At 41.7% G+C, this 21,919-nt stretch overlaps 1 protein-coding gene across 1 annotated transcript in view; it reads left to right on the top strand.

Annotated features, from left to right (window-relative positions):
* MYO10 (myosin X) overlaps window positions 1-21,919 on the top strand; it is a 162,435-nt gene that overhangs the window by 103,875 nt on the left and 36,641 nt on the right. The window contains exons 15-19 of the mRNA XM_048311502.1: window positions 1,102-1,194; window positions 1,934-2,002; window positions 2,181-2,263; window positions 3,751-3,859; window positions 6,607-6,687. Of these exons, the coding sequence (XP_048167459.1) occupies window positions 1,102-1,194; window positions 1,934-2,002; window positions 2,181-2,263; window positions 3,751-3,859; window positions 6,607-6,687 (435 nt within the window). The remainder of the gene's footprint in view (window positions 1-1,101; window positions 1,195-1,933; window positions 2,003-2,180; window positions 2,264-3,750; window positions 3,860-6,606; window positions 6,688-21,919) is intronic.

Consider the following 21,919-nt stretch of genomic DNA (forward strand, 5'->3'; position numbering starts at 1 on the left):
GAATTTGATACTGTTACCTATTGTTCGTTTTTCTTCTGCAGTAATAGGTCTTAAAAATATTTGTTAATACAAAGAACAAGTGAAGAGACTGGTAGAGCTTGCATGTTTAAATAGCAAACTTTTAATCATATCATTTTCATGTATGTTTATATTGAGAATTATATTGTGAGCTCTTTTCCTTGTAGCAACTTTTCTCTGTGTGTGATTATATACAAAAGCAGTATTTGGAGATGGTTAAAAGGAGTAATTTGATCCATGCTCACTCTTGCCATCGGTCCAGGCGGGCTGTGTGAGCTTATCTCCATGGCTGGGTGTGTGATTGCAAGAGCTCAGCCGAGCACAGAAGCGAGTGGCAGCGGGCAGGAGATCCAGCTGGCAGGACGTGACTGCAGTCAGGGCAGTGTGGCTTTTCAGGAGCTGCTCTGGGCCCTTGGGACATGGCTTATTAAAATGTGCACCCAGAGAACTGTGTTTTTCTGAGAGGCTGTATCAACCTGGAGCTTTCTGGACACATTAATTAATTGTGGGGCAGCTTGCTTTGTTTACCACCTCTTCTAGCATGAGAAGTAGGGAACATCAAAGGAAATTACACAGGGGTATATGCAAAGCAAAGGGAGGTTGTGCTTCACGCAGGGCAAAGTTAAACTGTCTATCTTTTGCTCTGCCCCTGGGCACTGTGGGTGCTAAAAGTTTGCATTGGTTCAACAACTGGGTACATAATTATATGGAAGAAACTGAAAGGCTGTTTTACAAACTCCTTGGACTCCTGATCGTTGGAGATCTTGGAGGCTGGGGATATGTTCTGGGGCAGTGTCATTGCATGCATCTAAAAACTGCCTACATCAGGAGAACTGCTGATTCTTCCAGTAGCTCGTTTTTCTTTATTTTGCCCACAGATCATGTGCTCTGTATTTCAAAAGGAGTGTTGCCAGAAAAATAGGATTGCAGTCACCTTCAAGACTGGTGTTTTAGTAGTATATGACTTTTTTGTGCCTCTCTGCACACAGCAACTTCAAGGACTTTGTGATTTTTCCAAACTGGGGAAAACAGCTGTGTCCATCTGTGCACTAATTCATCTTCTCCCTCTTCTTGCTATTCTAGAAACTGGGACTACTGGCACTCATCAATGAGGAGAGCCATTTTCCTCAAGCTACTGACTCCACCTTACTGGAGAAGTTGAATGCCCAGCATGCTGTATGTGATGTTTTGCTGATATTTTCTGTGCAAATTATGTAGGATCTCTTTGCTTCTGTAGAAATTCATGGTTCAAACATATGGGTGCATAGTTCTAGAGGCTTTTTGGATGTGATCCTACTTCCATGGCAATCCATATAATTTGCTGTCAAGGCTGAGTTGGTTACTGGAAGAACATATCCTTGTTGCTGTTCAGTTAAAGCTTTCCATTGTAGTGTATCAGTCAAATTCTACTCTTAATTAGAACTCTGTCAACCTGCAGTAGGTCAGATTATTTAGATCTTCAATTCCCTTGATTTAATGAAGTATTCACATCATTCAGTAAATTACGTCATTCACTGGAAGTTTGCTGTTCCCTCTGTCCAGGTTAGTGTTACCTTTATTTGGGATCCTTGAATTATTTTTCACGATTTCTGGGATGCAAGCATATCCACCAATCTTCATAACTGCCAGCTTAAGATAGAACCTTCTCTTTCAAAGTGCCTTTTGTAGATGGTTCTGACAGATGGGGTTCAGGTTTAGTGTAATGCCTTTTTATATACTATAAATCTGTTATTACTGCATGTGAAGCAGCCCAGACTAACAAATCCTATTATCATTATGAATTGCTTGTTTGCTTTTGGAGCACTAATCTTCCAGGGAGTTCACTGGAAGACAATGGTCTATTTAGGTATGGGTTGAGAGGATAATGTGACAACCCCCTCCAAATATTTTTCTCTTTTTTTTCCCCTCCAATTAGAACAATCCTTTTTATGTAAAACCAAGGGTTGCCGTTCACAACTTTGGAGTGAAGCACTACGCTGGGGAGGTAATTTTTATTTGCTGAAATTATTCCAAGCAGAATTTTCATTAGCTTAATTTTCCCCCAAGGCTGTTCAAAATTAACTAAAGCACTCTGTTCCCTCTGCACTTTTTACAGTACCGCTCTTGTGAGAGGTGCCTGACTGTTTGGCTTTGTTGTTTGAACCAGTTCTGTTTCCTTCTAGGTCCAGTATGATGTCAGGGGGATCTTGGAGAAGAACAGAGATACTTTCAGAGATGATCTCCTGAACTTGTTACGTGAAAGCAGGTAAGTTTCTGCCGTTTTTGTTAAGGAAAAAGGGGTGTTGTATCAACTAATTCTGCCAGGATTGTTAAGGAAAAAGGGGTGTTGTATCAACTAATTCTGCCAGGATTGATCACCTAATTCTGCTGGGGTCTGAGTATGTTAGATGTTGCATAGCATCAGACCTTGACAGACCTGAAATGAGCATAGAATGAAATAGAGATGAGCATATCATATCACAGAAATGAGCATATCAGAGTTGCCTGTAAGCAGATCTGACTGTAACAGGTTCTCACAAAGTCGAGTTTACCTATATTGTAGAGTACCTTGTTGCTGTTCAGTCCAGGGCATTCCTAGGGAACTCACTTGCTACTCTGTAATGAGTAAGGATTGTGGAAGCTGTTAGTGGTTTTTAACTGTTTCAGAGTGCCTCATAGGCAGCATGTATGTGTGGTTTTTTACTTCACTTTTGTATTTCTGGTATTCCCTAATTTGGTTGAACACTTGCTGTCGGGGACTACCACAGTGCAAGCTGCCATACAGTAATTGCTTCAAGGGGAGAACTTCTGTTAAGATTTATCTGACTGAAAGCCTGAGCTTGGATGCCTTTGGTACCTACATGTCTCGTGTCGTTCTGTTGTGTAAGGTCTTGGGGTCCTTACAGTGGTACCCTGTGAGCTGGGGCAGTACCACATCCCTTTTTGTAGGTATTTGGTTGAGGCTTCAGGACACACAGAGGAACAGTAGAAGAAGAGGGAGCTGAGCCTGGGTGTTGCTGTCTCATCTACTGCCCTCCCCTATCCCATCCAGTCACCCTGCCTTGCCGTGCAAGTTGCTTGTTTGTAAATCCCTTAAGCCCTTTTGTCGAGGGGAAACAGTTAATAAGCATTTCCCTCTCTATGTTATTTGTTCTGGATTTATGACATTTTGGCTATAACATCTGTCAATTGAAGCATCTAGGTAAAAAGAACAAATGAGTTAAACTTGGCTGGGCCTAGTTTTGCTTTTGCACCAACATCTGTGTGGAGCTTGAATTAAAATATCTGTGTTTCTGTAGAAATAGTAAGAGGAGGGTACCTAACTGATAGAGTAGAAAACAGCATGCACAGCTGGTATCTAAAGTGAGGCTTACATGGGTGGCTATTTTGTGTTACTTCCCTAACCAGTCTTAGTTCGGGTACAATTCCAGTTGCCGTCTGCTGGAGTTTTGGTTGAGTGAGTGGAGTAAAATGCAGTAAAGCCTCTAGGACTTCACACTTCATTTCCCTAATGATGTGTTTGGAGTAGAGAAGAAAGAACCTCCTTGTTTTGTTTTTATTTTTAATCCCCTGCATAAATTCTGCAAAGTCGAAATCTATTGTTTATTAAAAATTGTGGAGAAAATCAATAAGTGAGTTTTTGATGGAGGAGCTTCTTGCTAAGAGACAGTGCTTTCTTTGCATTCTACAGTGGTGAACCTCATAGTCTGTTAAGATCCACTTCAGAAATACTGTTTTACTTTTCCATTTCAGTCTTGATTTCATCTATGATCTATTTGAACATGTTTCAAGTCGCAACAATCAGGACACTCTTAAATGTGGAAGCAAGCACCGAAAACCCACTGTCAGTCTCCAGTTCAAGGTTAGTTAATGTGTCATCTCTGCTCTGTAGCTAATCAGTGATAGACAAACCCTGGTGAGTAAAGAACAGGTGCAGGTTGAAAGAGGCTAAACTTGAGCATGAACACATTTCTGTCTCTTCTGTGACACTGCTAATTAACCGATCCTGGCTAGTTTCAAGTAGACACTAACCTTTGCATCACACCATCCCCACAAAACTGTTGCATTCACCACTTGCTTATTTGTCCTTATTTTAAAGCTCATCTATGAAGTTGTCCCGGTTTGTCTTTATAACCTAGATCCAACCACAAAATCCCACAAAGCCTTACAGCGGTGCCTGTATGCTTAGAAAAATAAGTGCTAAATAAATACCTCATTAAGGTGTTGCCTTGCTTTAACTTAAAGTTTGGAAGGCATTCTTGTTAAACACCTTCTTATGAGGCTTTATAGCCTCTCATCAGAAATGGCACCAAATTGAAATCTAGCATAAAGTCTATCTGCAAATTATTTAAAAGAGAAAGATTGGCATGAAACGTCTCCTAAATTGCATGAGTACAAGTCTGGATTAGTTGCCTTTCATTGTGCTTGAATTAATATACATTTGCAGAGTTCATTCACTTTTTTAAAAAAGAGCAGACTCAAACCCCTTAAGGGCAGATGTTATCCTAATAGACTATTGGTAAGTGTTGGACAGAACAGCAAGGAGTGTATGCTGGGGCACACACAATGTCTTTTATTAAAAAACACTAATGTATTTTCGAGACAGCTTGCTTTGTGCTACCATAACTCATCTGAGAAGTACGCATTTCTTGTCACGAGATGGTGTCATTTGCTAGTTCTCTGGGGTAGCAGAACGTACTGTTTTCTCTTAGTCATTTGTATATGTGCAAAGTAGACCTTTAAGATGTTAACCTTACAAAAACAGACCATATTTTTGCACCCATTTGGCAAGGTAGAACAAAGTGTAGTATTCCTTCTGTTCTCTGTCAGGGGCCCTGGAAAACATAAGGGTGATAAAACATGAAATCAAAACATTATTGCCTCTTATCTCATGCTGCAGTAACTGACCATTAACCAGCTGGGCTGCTTTACAAGAGGTTGACCTTCACATCATGCCTTCCCCAGAGAATTAGGTTGGGTATTTTTTACATGTTTTAAAGCCTTACAGGGATTAGTCCATCTTATTTCAACTGAAGATAAGAACTTTGCCTTCACAGTTTTATTCTCATGATAAATTGGTTGACTCTTCTTTTCATTTGATGACCTGCCTAATGCAGGCCTGGGGGTGCATGCAGAATAGCAGAGCTTAGATACCATCTGTTTCAGCCTGTTGATTACAGCAGGGCAAAATCCAAATGAGCTCATCACCTGACAGTGACTTAGAGGCTTGCAGCACTGTGCAGAATCTGGCTGGCTGTACCACAGGTGAAAGTGAAAATAGTTTAAATCATCTTTGTTTAGACTGACCAACTTTTCCAGTATCTGTAAGTAGGAGCCTGGAATGAGAGAATTGTCCATGGGTGTAATGTTCACACGGGTTTAATACGGATGAAGCCTTTACTTTTCGAAGCTGTAAATATTTGTCTTTACACAAAGATTTTTGTCTTTGTATGTTCTGTTTAACATTTGCTGCCCGACTCCCTGGTCCATAGGCTGGCAAAGGCAAGTGAACCAAGAACTATCATTTATGTTCCCAGTCATTTCACCGTTTGCTCCCTTTGCCCTGCTCCAGCTCCTGTGCACAGCCATAACTCTGCCTGCTGCCTTTATCACTGCATGCTCAATCACCACGTAAGTGCTTGGTCTGCAGATTAAAGCAAGAATTTGTTATAACAGACTGACATTGACAGTTTTGCTCCAAGACATATGGCAGGACACACAGTGTTGCTCCTTTAAAGGTGCAGTTTCTGTCTCCTTGGCAGCCTGCTCTGTATTCTCTCTGCTGCCTGGCACAAAGTGCCACCTCTGAGGGGTGTAACATTACCATTGCTGACTTCGTGAGCTCTTCAGAGCCTGAGCTCCTCTCCTGGACAATCATTTGTATCTCTGCAAAGTAAATGCAAGACTTCAGTTTAAAAAGGTTCATCCTACTTAATGATACAGAATGAGGCAAGTTGGAATAAGATATGGAATGATGGCTCAGGCGGAAAAGGGGCGGATGTGTAATTAAAGTAATAATCATAAAAGGACTGAGGGATTTTGTGATTTTTATCTTCAGGCTGAGGTTCAGACAACTGATAGTCTAATGTGCATGGGATCATTCAGAGTTCTAAAGCTAAGAAAAAACCTGTTTTCTTCAGGGAAGATGGAAAATGAGTGGGTTTGGAGTGGTTGAAATGAAAAGAGGAAATCTGAGTTGGTGGGTTTTGCCATAGACCCCTTATCCTTCCTTTTGACTTGCTCAAGTTTAGCAGTTTGGGAATGTGGATCCTAAGTCTTAAGCAGTCATTTGAAAGATCCCTGAAACAGCAACTTGGTGTTTCCTTGTGAACAGTTTTCTTTGTATCAATCTGTGAATCTTGTTCATTGTAAAACAGTGATGCTAGTGTTGATCAGAAGAGCCAGTGGAAGAAACAAACACACAGATATTGACCCCATCTGTTTGGAAGCAAGAGCTTCCACGGTGCAGTAACTTCTGGTGTGCGCCACTAGGTGTTGCAGTTAGATGCTCTCTGCAGTGCTGAGCTGCAGGAGCTCTTGTCTAGGGTTATGTTGCTTGTACAGAAATCCAGCTTGTGAAGTGCTCTCTTCTCTCTACCTGTATTTCAGGAATCACTTCATTCTTTAATGGCAACGCTGAGTTCTTCAAATCCTTTTTTTGTTCGGTGCATCAAACCCAACGGGCAGAAGGTAAGATTTTAAATGGTGTCCATCTTTTCTGTACATCTCAGGCCTAATCTTTTGCTGCCTGTCTGGTTATTTATCATTGTGTGGAGGAGACCGTTCTTCACTGATTTTGTAGAAGGCTCTGCAAGGGGAAGGCACTGGGAAGGGGTTTAGTATTTATTTTGTTTTGCATGTGGCCTATGTACCTCTTTAATAGTCATTGCTCACAACTCTGATAAATGACTGGTTCTAAGGATGGTTACAAACAGAAGGTAGAAGGCTGCACTTCTTGTGTGACAGCTCTGTGAGACCCTTTTCAGGAAGAAAATATCAAAATGTCAAAGTTTGTTTTAAGTCACTAGAGGCAGTGGTTCACATGCATATAGCAAAACTGGTGTGAATGACTGTCATCAGACTCTTAGTCTTTCAATTTATGAAGATACCTAGATTTGTACATGCTGGATGTTTTGTTCTGTTACAGAATTTTGTTTTTAAATTAGGCTTGGGGACTAAGGCTTACAATATCAATTTGTCTTTTGAGTTACAGGTAATGAAAGGCAGTGTCAAGATTTGCCTAAGTATGTTGGAGGGCTCTCTAGAAATGAAGTGGTAATGGTACAGTAGTCATTGAAATTAATATTGTTAGCCTGGTTCTGATATCCTGGTGTTTTGCACATCTGTTTTGGGCATAACAGATTGTTATTGAGGCATGGTCTGCTTTTGTCAAAAATACAACGGGCAGAGGTGCTGGAGAATCTGATTTATGGTTTTCACATGGACACTGAGAGATTGGTGACTTAACTATAAATCCATATTACCATGTTCCATTTTTCTGGGCTGTCTGGTTAATCAGGATGCTAACAAAACAAATGTGTGGATTTCATTGTAGGTTTTAGTGCTTCCTGGACGGTACATCCTTGGCTTTACATGTTCTCAGTTGCTGACTGTTAACTCTACTTTTGCACTGCTATTTGTGATGTGCTAAATAACATGCAGATTTTGGGCACCTTAGCAAGAGGGAGCAGCCTGGAAGCAAATAAGAACAACTTTCTGTGTCTTGAGGTGTTTGGTACTCTGAGATGTGAAGCCACCAGGCAGCTGAATGCACGTGGATGACAGAGCCTTGGCTAGTAGCTGGAGTTTGTGAGCTTGTGTGTTTAGCAAAGTCCCTGATCATGGAAGGAGGGCAGTTTTAAAAAGCTTGTTTGCTTCCCTGCTCCTGTTTCTGTCTAGAATCCCCATGACCGCTATAAAGCCTGCCTGATGCCACTGGAGTAGAAGGATTTCAGTAAGAAACTCACATATTTTCCTTATCTGTCCTTTTGTACCTGACTAATAAGGCTCATCTCCACAGTAGCAAAGTTACAAGGCTATGCCATGATTGATGCAAGAAGCAGGCACTTGTTGTATTTCCATAGCAAGGAAAACACTGAGTTCACACTCCTATGTTCCTTGTTCTTCCAGTCTTTTCCCACTAAAATGCTTCATCCCTGACAAACTTGGCATGTGTTACTGTATCTCTGCATATATTTCACTACCATTGAAACAAAGTTCTCACAGAATTAGCAGCTGTGCAAGGAGAAGAAGCTTGAGACAGCCTCAGTCTCAGGGGACCACCTCTAATTGCAGGAGTGCATGCAGGAACAGATGGGGAAATTTCTGTAGAAAATCCCTTTCAATGTACATTTAATATCTCTCTAAAATCTTATACAAAAATGTTTGTACTTGTTTTCCATTTGCCTTTATTTGGTTGCAAATTTGGCTTGAGTCAGTGGCTTTACTAAATAAGAAATACTGTTTGAAGAACAAGAGTCATGTGTCAGTTTCTCTGCTGTAGCTGACTCAGTTGAAGACTTGACTGAAAATGAGAAGGAAAGCCATATATAATGCTTGTCAATGGCATTCTTCGTCCAGGGAATTGTTATCAAAATGTACTTTTGGGATTCACTGTTGGTAGTTTTGCCTGCTGTACACTGCTCTCTGTCCCTCACTCCACATTGTACAGACACAGCGATTTTTAGTGCTGACTTTGTGATGTTGTTGGTGTCTCTCCTTTTGCAGCAGTGCAGGCACAAGAACAACATTTCACTGCTGTGTACCTTTGCTGGATTCTGTAGGTGCACATCACATTGAGCAGTTTGTAGTTTATCCTCTCATACAACTTCTTGCTTCTTTTCAGTTGGACAGAGGAAAATAAGGTCACTCAGTTTGCACAGCAGTGAGCCAGCACAGCTGAGAGACACATGAGCTGTGCTTGGATTACCAGGGATCACCACATACGTGACTCGCTGTGCAGGGCTGGTTAGAAAAAAAACTGCTTGAAACATTCGGATGAGCCTCTGAAGTGGACTTACTCAGATGGAAAGACATTAAAGGTCTTCACTAAGCAGTTTCCTCTGTGTTTTCCATCTGCAGTCATGGTGATATGGAATGATAAATGTCACTCAGAAAGTACTTAAACAGTGCTTGCCAAATACCTAACCATGTGGAAGAAAGAGGTGTTTTATTGCTTTTTTGAAATACACGGCATTAAAGGAGAGCTGGACCAGAGAGGTTCGTCAAGGAGAGAGCTGAAATTGTGTTGTTGGGAGCAAAGCCTCTCCATGTGCTTGTTCCTCTCTGGATTGGGTACAAGTAGGGGACACACCTATTGGTGAACATCCCTTGTAACTGGAGGAGAGGAGCTGGGGGACTTAAGAAGTGTGTTTGAATTCTGTAGGTGAATGAAGCTAAGCAAATAGAAGTGAAATTCAAGCCTTTGAAAAGCAAAATGTATAGCAGACTACTTTCTCTGCTGTTCTAGATATTGAAGTGTATTCATGTTGGTAGCAGATGTGATAGTTTACAGTTATTATTTGATTGTTCTAATTTTTCAAAAGTTCGGTTTTTAAATATGTTGCAGTGGCAGGCAAAAACAATTCAGCATAAGCAGTAAACCATTGAACATTTACATATGAAAGCAGGTTCTACACTCATTAGTGCAATTTCCTAAAGGGAGTGCACAGAGTATGCGACCTTTTGTCACAAGACATTTCGGCAGACAGGCCTCAGACAGAAGGACAGAGGACCCATTAATCTTTGGGAGACCCCCAAACAATCAGGGTATCTGTTTTCACAATTTCCAATCTGTTCTGAACTATCCATAACATGGAAACTTTTCCACTTGGTATGCTTAATGAGTATTTTCTGCTAATGAAGTGTCTTTCTCCTCAGCTCCCCTTATCTTCACTGCAGCTGGCAGAACTATTTATCATTTCATCCCTTTGAACTTTAGCACATCTTTCTCTATTTCTTGGTTTCATGTTTCTTCTCCTGTCTCCTGTTCTAGTTAATAATGATTCCTCCCTGCAACCTTGCCTTTTCTGATCTCTGTCTCCTTTTCTTCATGTACCTTAAATTAAAAAGTAAACATCATGACAAAAAAACCCAACAACAACAAAACCAAACCAACGACAACAAAAAAGCCCGTCTTTTTAAAACAAGCTGCAGCCATTGCTACAATCATCAGCTGAATGTTTCTTCCAGCTTGCTGCTATTAATAAAGTTGCTAAGCCTTGGTGCCATTCAAGAGACGGATCAGAGTAAATTTAAGATCTAAACTTCCTATTCAAGCTGTTTCAGAGGCAGAAATTTTCCTGTTGCCCAGAAGCAGCCAGCCTTGGGCAGCTTGGCTCAAGTGCTTTCTCAAGTTTCCTTTTCCATTTAGGATATTTCTTGAAAATATATTGGCATAATTTCCGGTGACACAGTACTGGTATAATCATAGCAAGTGGCCCCACCTCAAAACTCTGCAGGGCCTCAGCTGTGCTGGTCTCTCAAAACCTCAGTTATTACAGCCTGTTTTTGTAATTCCCTGTTCTTGAGACTTCAACAGGTTCAGATGTGGCTGTTCTCTCCTGCACATAAATAGGTGCATGCACTTCTCTTTGGTTACAGATCTAAGGCCAGTTGGGCCCTGACAGACAAAATCCTGGCTTAATTAGAGTTCACATGAAGTATTTGATGTAGACAAAAATTTCACTTTTTATATTGTTTTGATAGGAAACTTGTGTTGGTGTGTGCTACCGGGCAAGAGGGTTGCAGGGTCTCCACTTACCTCCTTGTCCACTCATTTATTGTCTGTCTCATTCCTCTGTTGTAGTGATAGTCTTGTCACTGTCAAGATAAAAGCTGCCTTCTCTCAGAGCTTGTAATAATCTCTAAAAGGACAATTGTGGTTTTTATCTTCAGGTTTTTATATTAACTTTTTTTTTAATCTTAAAATTTAATTAGGTCAGGTAAATAAGTGAGACAAAATTAAACCTGTATTTTAAACCTACTGCAGGGTAGGGGCTACAGGGAGCAACAGGAGAAATGAAACTGGTAATAACTTTGCAGTTCAAAGGAAGACTGGTAGTAAAAAAGTCTGTAATAGATTCTGTGAGGTCTACTGCTGCTTAGAGTCCTGTCATGCCCCATATTCATTCTGAGACAATTAGTATCAAGGCAATAAGATTGTTAACATTGCTTCTGGGGACAGAGCCATTTGAAGGCGTCAAGGTATAGCTATTGGCACCTGCAGTGTACTTGGAGGCATAGGTCATTAATAGCCACGAGACACCCTGGAATAGCAAGCAGTTTGTCCTCTAATATGAAATAAGATACAAACCTATTTTGCTTGGCACCTGAATTGAAGCTGTGTTATTAAAATAGCTCTGAATCATTACAAATGTAAGTAAAGCATGATACCAACCTAAACACCAGGTAGAAGTACAGCTCAGGAATGCAGAGCAAAGGAACAGTGATAGCAGAGCTTGACCCCATCTGCAGGGTGATTGTGTGCAGGGTGATTGTGTGCAGGGTGTGGAGCAGGTACAAGTGCAGGGAGTGCAGTAGGTGAGCTGGTTGTCAAGCTGGAATTGCAGTTTTGTCATATTGAGACTTGACTGTATGAATTACTGGGTTTGCCTTCTAGGGGGATTTTTTTTTTTTTTTTGCAGAAATACGGATAAGAAGAGTGAAAGTCTAATGGTGTACTGCATTGAGAACAGCATTGACACATAACTTTGGAAGATTCAGGGAGAGAAACTCTGAACTTCAAGGATATTCTGCTGTACTTGAGCCACAGGATTGCTAAGCATCTGCATAACTTTACTTTCAGAAGTCTTTATTTTAAAAAAATTATCCATAATAAGGTGGTGTAGTTCCAAACTTCTGTGCCTATCCTACTGGAGTTGTATACCAAGCATTTGCTTTATACAGTAACATTCAGCAGACTCTGGGTCTCCCTACAGGGGAGCAGATGCCTTTGTGAGTTTTTAAAGATCCTGAGCCCAGCAGTTAAAAGCTAAAAAGTGTTAGGCCCTAAATGGAGGTGTCTTTATGGTTTAGTCAGTGGCCGAGCCCTGGGGTAGCTCTTCCTCAGCAGAGCTGCAGTGGTGTCTGGTACTGGGAGCTAGCAGATCACAGGGCAAATTTGACTTGCTGTCCCTAAGAAAAAGGTAATAGATAGCCTGATCATGTTAATAGTTACTCTGTCATAATTTGAAAGTAAAGGGAATAGATAATATAGCCCAGGTGTAGAAAGTTATGGTCTAGCAATATTCATTTACAGCTGTATAAGCAGCTCATATATTAGAGATCCTTATTGCCTTTTTTAAAAATCTGTCTTTAATCTCAGTTGTTCTCAATAAATACTTGGTTTAAGAAGACTTTCTGGCTGCCAATTATTGCAGTCATTGCTTCTGGAGGAAACAGAGCCACAGACCGAGCACAGATTGGTCTTGTTCAGGCAGCTTGGGTCAGACTCAGGGAACTGCTGCTCAGGCTCATCATTTGGGAGAAAAGCAACCATTTCCCAAAAACACAGCATGTTGGCCTGGTCTCACAGGTTGGGGGCCAGTTGCAAACTATTTATCCCTAGCCCTTTAACTAATTCATAAGGCTTTATTATTCATAACCAGGAAGGCACAGTCAGAAGGTGTGGTGTCATGCCTGGCCAACGCCACTTAATTCAGCTACCTGGATCTTGTCGCCTTGGGTTTTGCAGAATTACACAGCTTCAAATCAAGACTTGTGGAGTATGTCCCAGCTACATCATTTTCTGACACGTCACTTGAGTAATTAGGTCAGGCACTGGAAGACTCACTCCTTAGGTAAAAGTGATAAGGAGAGTGGGTGTGAGGAAAGCAATCGCTCCTGCTCACAGAGTGCTGGCAGTAATGTTACGTGTGAATCTGAATCCCTGTCTGAAAGAACAAGATGATTCCTGCAAGGTGTTCTGTGCTACGTGTAAGCCATGCCTCTCTTCAGTGTCCTCTCTGAAAGATCACTCCCATCACTGCTGCGGTGCAGGCTGTTTATGCTGCCTGACAGAGCCACTGGGTTGTCCCTTTGTCCCCATCTCAGTGTCCCCGCTTGCTGGGCTGAAGTAGGTCATTCCACTCTCCGGGCAGTCACCCAGACAGGCATGTTCTTCTTCCTCATCAAGGTTTGTTGTTTGCTAAGCAGGGCTGACGAGGCATTCCTTTGCTAAGTGTATTAGGGTTTGCCTTTCAGTGACCGTGGTTAAGGAGTTTAAAATTGAGCTGTTTAAGGCTAGGGACTGAGAGCTGAGATGGGATGCTGCAGGCGAGGGAGCAGACACTGCTGTAAAGGTTGCATCCAACTCCGAGCAGAGCAGGCAAACAGAGTTTTGCATGTTTTGCAGCACGTACCGTTTGGTAGGACTGTGTCCACAAGTGGTAGGAGCAATTTTTGGATCTTGGAGAGTAACTGTGGCAGTATGTAAGCAAGATGGAGGGACACATGAGGAGCAATTGCTGCTTCGGGAGGAACTTGGAAGGAGGTGGTCAGAGTACCAGAACAATTCTGTGGAAAAATCAAATGCCCGGGGATGGGATATTTTTAATGTGCAACATTTGCTGTGTAGTTCAATGTAATATCTAGAAGTGAGAAAGATTTTGACTGCTGCAGCAACTGATCTGCCAGCAGCAGAGGATCTTACTGCCTGCAGCTGACTTCAGGCACTACAATAATTCTGCATGTTGTGCCACCTGATGGATTTTTTTGTGGTTTATGAAATCCTTTATCTGTGACTGTGTGGTGTGGATAGGCGTTTGTGGAACTGCAACTACTGATCCCAAGTCTGAAGTATTTGCTTTTTTAAATACCAGCAAAGAACTTGGCTTTTCTTCCTTCTTGTGGGCTCTACCAAGCATTTGAATTGCAAACATTGTCATGCAAATGCATGCGTTGAAAAACTGTGTACTTCATCAAGCTCTGGAAGTTTTCTTCTTTAACTACTACTACAAAAAAAAAGTCCCCCCATCTCTAGATGGCAATTTACATTCAAACCCTGTTTGCTGTGTTCTCATGGTAACTACTCCAAGGGAACATGCACAGTCCATGATAAATAGACATCCTCAGAGCTCCAAAAGCATCACTGGGGTACAGAGTATTGTTCTTTAGCAAAAACTTTAAAGTTCACAAGTCTCTTCCTTGCTAAACTATGTCTTAGGGCATTCTGTGCATTTTATCTCTTAAGGTTTAGGAATTTGTTGGCTGTGAAAATATATTTACATTCTTGCTGCCTATAAGGTGAGATTAGCCCTCGTGTCCTGTTAGTCAGGAATATCTTCAGTGATTGCTGTAGAGCCAGCCCTCGCTAGGCTTGACTTCCTTTGAGCAGCAGCAGGAATGAATTAAGCAAGTACAGCCAAAGATATCACATGAAAGACTTGAAATACCAGTGAGCTGAAGAAAGCTCTGTTCTGTGTGTGTCTGTGTGTGTGTGTGCATAGCTGCAACTGCTAAAGATTCAGTGTTTCACAATGGACGAACGCTGAAGGGGGAAAACATCTTAAGAGGTAAGGGGTTTAATTCATGCAGGTTTTTAAATTATTTTAATCTTGCATACTTGAAGCTGCAGTGGACTTGTAGAAAAAGGATAGAAAGTGCCTGGAGTTTGGCTGAGCAAGCCATACTGGAAATGTTTCTGGGGTTGTATTTTCTTTTAAAGAGGGTAAATGCATGCAGAATCAAGTTTATTAAAAAAGAACTAAATTTACTGGTCTAATCATATTTTCAAATGCCGGGAGAGCTTTGCTGCCAAGCAGTCTGCTTTAATAAATCACACTTTGTTTGAAAGCTAAAGGGGTGATTGTTTGCAGAGCTGGGAAAAAGTCAGCAGAAGTAGAGCTGTGTGTGCAGAGGGGGAAAGACCTGTGTTGTAGTGATGGGCTGCTTTCTGTTGATCAGACTATAGTGTAGATTCAGGAAAACCAGCTATGAAAAGTTAAGGATTATACTATTCCTGCCATTTATTAAGGCATAAGGCATGTATATTTGCATTGATTACATAGGAAAGCGATACTGGAGACAAGTGTGTTCAGGGTGGGGGGAGTCCAGCAAGGTATCTTCAGAACCCAGAAGTCTAAATTAATTTTGTAGTTTTACTGAAGAAACTTGATGGGGCACATTTGAAACAGTAATTTTTTGCCATAGAAATACAGGAAATGGAATATGCCTGGAAAAAAATTGATTGCGGCAGTAATGGAAAGGACAGCATAGCAGTTGGTATATTTTGAATTTCTTTGCTCTGTCAGCTCTCCCTTCTGCCCCCAATGAAATAACCCTCTAACACAGCAGGTAAAATAGTGCTGTTCACTGCTGATTGTCTTTGCTTCTGAGATCTGCACTTCGTGCCTTGCTTTCCCACTTAAGGTGCTTGTCTCTGCAAACATTAGAATTCAGCCACAGGGTAGAAAATTAGGATAAAATTGCTTGAGAGAACCTGTTATGAAGGGAATGGGCTTGATCCTGCATCATTGAAGTCTATGGGAGTTTTATTCTGGTCTCAAGAACTGTAGCCGTAGATTTGCCTTGCAAATCTAGATGGAGGATATATGATCTGATAAAGTGCCTATGGGACCAGGAAACAGAGTTGCCATAACTTGTAGCTGTTCTTCTCTCATCGATATTAAAGTATGTCCTTTTAAACTCCAAGGGGTAGCAGTGGTGGTAGGTCAAAATGTAGCTGGTTTTGTTGTGTTCATATTGATGATATGTATTCAGGATTTCTTTTTCTAAATCTGCTTAGTTTCAAAAAAGATAAGATTTATTTTGTTTCTCATTTTTTGGCTTATTCAAAAAAATGTATTTACAACCTGTAACAGAAATGAAAGCATAACAGATAGATAGATAAATTACTGATAGGAATTATCTGAAAGTTAGAGTGCTGTCCCAACTAATCACATATCTTTGTCAAAGCTACACTCTGAACACAAAATCTGTGTCAAGAGCAGAAGTTAATGTTGTTTAAGAGTAGAACTTGGATCAGTCACTAAACCTTTTTCTCTTGGACTATATCTATCTGTTTATGTGCATACATATATATGACTTTTCTTAATTTAGTCACAGGATGCAGCGAACACTTCAGGAGGGAAACCTCACTATGAGGCATTTGTAAGGACTAAGTACACTTCAGAACATCTGGTGTCACCTCAGCAGATAAAACATTAAACATGCAATGCTTACTGAAAGCACATCAAAGTGTTTTATGTTTGTTGTCTTACACTCAGAATTTACCATTTCTGGTGGGTTTAGGCAGTTTATAAATCTCAGTAGCAAGGCAGGTTCATTCTTAATGCTGTCCTTAGAAGTCAGGTTGTGGTTTCAGTTGTATGAGGTGGAATGTAGCAGCTGTAAAGTCCGTGTTTGAGGACATCAGCTGAGCCGCACGGGTGGTCAGTCTAACCTACAGGAAGTTTTTGGCTGACACATGGTGAGGTTTGAGGTTGCTGTCGTTGGTTTTTCTCCTCTCCACATTCCCGATGTGTATTCTCTGTTCAGGCAACAGCAAGCTGGGCAGCTGGTGCTGCTTCCAGGAGCTTTGCTGGGAGGTGATAGCAGCACAGTTCCTCAGGCTTTGTGGGCAGTATTTGTTTTGTTGCTTGGTCCCAAGCACCAGGCAAGCGCGCACACTGTTCAGGTCTGTGAAGTTACCAAGAAGCTCATTGCACCGTGTAAATCATTTGGGACACTGGTAAATTTTTTGGTTTGGCAGCCACCTTGGACTGTGGCACACACCCATGAGCATTATACAATATCTAGTGTAGAGAAGGCAAGTTTGTCACCAAACTCATACTGCTATCTTCTATTTCCACTGTTTACATGATGAGATCAATCATGGCATTTTTGAAGCACACTCTCTATAGATCTAGAAATCTTAAAGTATGTGGCAAGTAGGTGCTTTGGAGGGGTCTCCAAACCTTTAGTAGTGAAGCAGAGACAATGCAAATGGTTTGAGAGAAGACATCCACTTTCAGAAAGCCAGATAAATGTCTGTGATACTGGCTTTCTCAAATGAATGGCTGCCCCAGCTTCAGCTTGATGAAGATGAGCTTGTCCACCTGCAGCTTGCCAAACACGCCATTTGTGCATATTTAGCCAAAAAAGAAACAGTGACCAGCTTCATCAGTTAAAAGTAGTATTTCAAAGGGAGAAATGATGATTTTTATTAGAAGTGGTGTAGTGCTTAAATTAGCTTCAAGGAAGTTTTTAATGTAGGCAAACAATTCACATGTCAAGCAAAATTGCATTTAGGAAAGCTGATTTTATCTCAAGTGTCTCCTTCTGAGTCAAACATTAAGGGTTATGTTGGGTTGTATACTTAAGCCAGCCTCGGAGTTTCTCAGGGAAGAAATGACTGTTCAGCCATCTAGAATTGCCATTTCCCTGTGACCCCTGGCATGTACAACATAGCACCTCTCAAATCAGCCTGGTTCTTACAAGACATGTACATCTCATTTGCCTCAATGAGCTCTAAGCACACATGTAAATGCTTTGCTTAAGTTATTACTGCCAGCATGTAACAGAGCGCCTGGAGCCACAGTACCTCTTGTCACACAGCTGTGAAGAGGAGAGACATTTGTGCAGCTCCCTTATGGTGCTTGCTCAGCCTAAAGTCACAAATCATCTGCATAGAGAAAACAAGACTTGTTACATCCATTGCTTCCAGTTGTGTGTGCTCCATGCAGCTGGCCAGTCTCAGGAGAAAGAGTGCTGGTAGGCAGCAGTGAAAATGCACTTAACTAGTCATGGAGTCTCAACAGTCTTTTTTCATCATGATCAGAAATTATGGAAGAGGGGTAGAAAAAAGCCCACTTCTAGGGCAAGAAGAGCCATATTCTTACTTGAATATGATGCAACAGCTTGTAAGGCCATAAGTAAGGGCAGGTCTTTTCTCCACATGTTCATCTTAAAAATGGATCGAGTCAACCAAATGTGTGGTTCATGTAACTAAGTGAAGGTGGAACAAAACCTTACTGAAACAAAGGGCTGTTGACCAGCATCCATGGCTGTGAATTCTGCAGGCTTGGAGGAGATGAGCAGTGGCATCACAATTAAATCACTCAGAAGGCAGTTGAATGTTAAATTAGTTAGATTCCAATGTACTGTTACCATCTATTATAACTCATTCTTTCTCTTGCTCTTCAGATATGTATTTGTAGATAAATCAGTTAATAGTTACTTCGATAACCATATTGATGTGAAGAAAGTTTATTGCCATTCATTTTGGATAACCCTCCACCATGCTAATAAAGCAAAGTGAATTTACTCTTACTTCACAGTTGTATAGGAATTGGAACAAAAAAGTCATATTAATGCTTGTCAGTGCATAACCTGTCGCAATGAGGTGACAGTGATGGTGTTTTTTCTCTACTGAATGCAATTAGTATCAATGCAGAAGACACAGAATCTTCCTGCTCTTCTGGCCCAAGGTGATGTTCACTCACTGGTGTGTGGCCTCTGTGGCAGCACAGAGAGCTGTGATCCACACAGCTCCTCCATCTTATGTTTATATAAAATATGAAGAAATCAGTAAAGGAGCTTTTTGTTTGACTTATACTGGGCATTTCAGAATTACCAGAAATATCTAATTTGATTTTGATGCGGTTCTCAGAAACATCAAAGAGCTCAAGGATGAGACTTTCCAACGCTCAGTGGGAGGATGGGACAGGACTGTTGTGTTATAACAAAGCTGCCCAATGAGAACCTATTTCTTGCCTTTTCCTGTGAAATTAATGTACAAAAGAATGAACAACTGCCTTCCTTTTCTGCCCCTGCCCTGCAAACATACACATACACACATTTCACTGGTCTTGTCTAGTCAGTTGCAGATCTGCAAAGCAAGTCCTGAGTATGTAATGTAAAAACATATAGGAATACAAGAACAGCAGCTCAGAGGACCAAATTCTAAGAAAAATGCCAAAATTAGACTGACACTTTCTGAGATGTACTGAGATATAACATGTAGTAGTAATTAACAGACCAGTTATATGGGTTGAGCTGGGCTGTTCATGTGGGCCATCACACAATTCTTGCTGTAAGCTAGGTGGGCATCTGTGCTGGTCACAGGAATCTCCATCACTTCTGTAAACTTGAATTTCCCCTCTCTAGACTTAAAATTGGTCTTAAATGCAGTGTTATGGGGTTCCTGATACTTAAAGGAGATCTCCAGACCACACACTGCAAGTCTGCTGCAGCACAGCTCTGGAGCAGCGCCCCCCCCCCAGCACCTGGGGCTCCCTTAGGTTGAAGTGAGCCTTTGGAAATGATCCAAATCAGCCAGAGCCACGTGCAGCCCACTGGGGCATTTTTGGTGCAGAGGGGCTTGCACGCTGGGCACTGTGGCAAGGGCCAGTGCAGGGAGTTGGGAGGCAGAGATGCTCTGGGAGGGCTGGGTAGGAGAGCCCAGAGGCAGCTGTGAATGGAGCCCTGTGCCGGGTGGGAATAATCTGCCCTTTCAGTGCTGCCCGACCTCCGGTGTCCTAGCAACACAAAGCTGCTCGGCTGAATATTTCGTGGCGTTCCTCATTTGCACATGTCAGATACTGGCTGTGATTTAAGCCTGGCTGATTGCCCATTATGGCTTTCGAACAACAGGCTCATTACAGAAAGGAGAGGAGAAAGGGCTACTCGGGAGATAATTTTATAAAACCACGTACTTTTTTTCGGCAAAAGAACGGCTCTGAAACGTTTCCTTGCTTGAGAAAGCACAGAGCAGCAAGTCTGAGCATTACGTCAGCCTTGTGCTTTGTAGGCATCTTATATGGCGAGAATGGACTGCGTGCAGGGGCAAAATGCACTAGAGAAGCTGCTGGTGGCCTCAGTATTGAAAAGGGGGTGTGACCAAGTGCTAACTTTTTAACGTTTCTTGAATCTGATTTTGATTTTTGTTTCTGTGAAGTCACTGGCCCTTGGGGCCATACAGTAAGTGAGGACATTCCACATTTAAATCAACTAGAGACAAATGACACTTTTATTATTCTAAATCTTGTAGTTTGCAGAGGTGTGATTCATGATTGTTGTGTCGCACAGCTGGGCAGCACAGGTTAGCTCACAAATGACTAAACTGACTTCTGAAATAGCAGCGTATTTTAAGTATCCTCTTTAAAGCAATGCCTCGAAATGGAAGAATATCGAGATGTAAATGGTATTTGGGCATGGGGTCCTAAAGAGAGAGGATGTGATGAGATCTAGAGAAGCAGCAGGTGGGTGCCCAGGACTGAAGCTGGGAATAAAGTGAGATTTGGATTTAGAATCCTCTTCTACTTTTCTTGTGCTCTAGAGTTGGTGTCCCTTGTCCCTCTGTGGAATGCAGTGGTAGCGCCCTCCACCCGTGAGCTGGAAGTGAGATTCTTCCACCTCTTCCTTTTTACTTAACCTGCACTAGAGAAGAGGAGGCAATAACCCTATATCCTCTCTTCCTCTGCAGGCAGCTGTAGTCTGAAAAAAGGTTGCTCAGTTTTGTGTCGCCAGGGAGAGCAAAGAAAATTGTGATAATGTGGAACAAAGTTATCTGCGCTACCATTTGAGGATGTACTGCTGAAGTGATCCTGTGTTAGCATTTCAGTGAGAACTGGCTTCTTGGAGGGTTTCATGGGTGAGATTAGTTGTAGTAGCGGTACACCAGCTACTAGAAACACACAGGATTAGGTTCTTACATGGATTGCTCCAAGGTTTTACAGCCATGTCAGGCTTTGGCTGTGCAAGATGAAATTCATCTTAAACATGTTCTCTCAAGTGTTTCCATCCTAGTTTTCTATACTCTGATGAAACTTTGTACCTTTCGGGAATAAGCTTAATACCAAGCACCATTATCTGAAGAAACCATGTTAGAGGGACCATGGTAACACATGTTTTTATTGCTTTCAAGCATTTAGTAGTGTATTTATATGCCCGGCCTGCCAGTAAATTGTCAAATAACAAAAAAATCTTGTAAGGTGTTGATAAAAAAGTCTGGCATGGAGGAGTGACAGTACAGTGGAAAAATTAAAAATTAAAAAAAAAATTATAAAAATAAAAAGGGTGAGGTCTCAGTCTGTGTAAGTTATTTGATGACATGGAGGGTCAGGGTTACTCCCTGCAGCTGGTCTGTGTGTAGCCTCAGCAGATGTGGAGTGGTGTGTGCACAAGTTTTCTTAACCCATAATGAACCATGGTAGTGTTGGTGTTGGTTGTCTTGACATGGGGTTGGTAAGGAAGGGTAGCTGTCCCTGCAATTAGTACTTCACAGCATGTTTCTTCATGGTAGGCCTGTGGCTCAGGCAGCCTGATTGATTTTCTTCAGAAGAAGCCTGCTGACTACTCACAATGTGGGGAGAATGAGGCCAGATTGGGGTTTAGTCTGCAGGGACTGGAAGCTTTAGTGAGGATGACCTCAGATGAAATGGCAACAGATTCCTCACAGGTGGAAAGGAGGGTCCATGAAAAGTTCCAGCTGGGGTCCATGCTGCGAGTCACACCTTCTGTCAGTGTGCTAAGACCCTGCCAGCAAGGCTTCAAACCTTAAATTCCTGTTTCCCAAATGCTTTTAATTGCCTGTCTCACATGGATGGTCCTGCAGTTCTGGGACAAACAGCCCATGGGACTTGCTGTGCATTTCAATGGAGTCCCTGAATAATGTATTCAAACAAGGGCTCACTTCAGCTGAAAGTTTAGGCAATCACAGAGCTCTAAATATGCCCTTAGAAAACTTTGGTATCTCCAGCATTTAAGCCTGTGCCTTTAACAATCTGTTCCTATTCCATTAAATTGTAACCAGTGTGTAAGAAATAGCAGTCATTCTGAGTAGCTAGCATTCCTCTGGGCTCTTATGAGAGAGGCAGCAAATCCTGGCCTCCTTTAGAAGAAATCATGGATACCTTTAAAAAGGAAGGTTCACAAAGAGGCTGTTGTGTATTTACTCAGGGGTAGCATTTAGTCCATACAA

This window comes from Corvus hawaiiensis, chromosome 1, assembly GCF_020740725.1.
Source record: "Corvus hawaiiensis isolate bCorHaw1 chromosome 1, bCorHaw1.pri.cur, whole genome shotgun sequence".
In the NCBI taxonomy this organism is placed as follows: domain Eukaryota; kingdom Metazoa; phylum Chordata; class Aves; order Passeriformes; family Corvidae; genus Corvus; species Corvus hawaiiensis.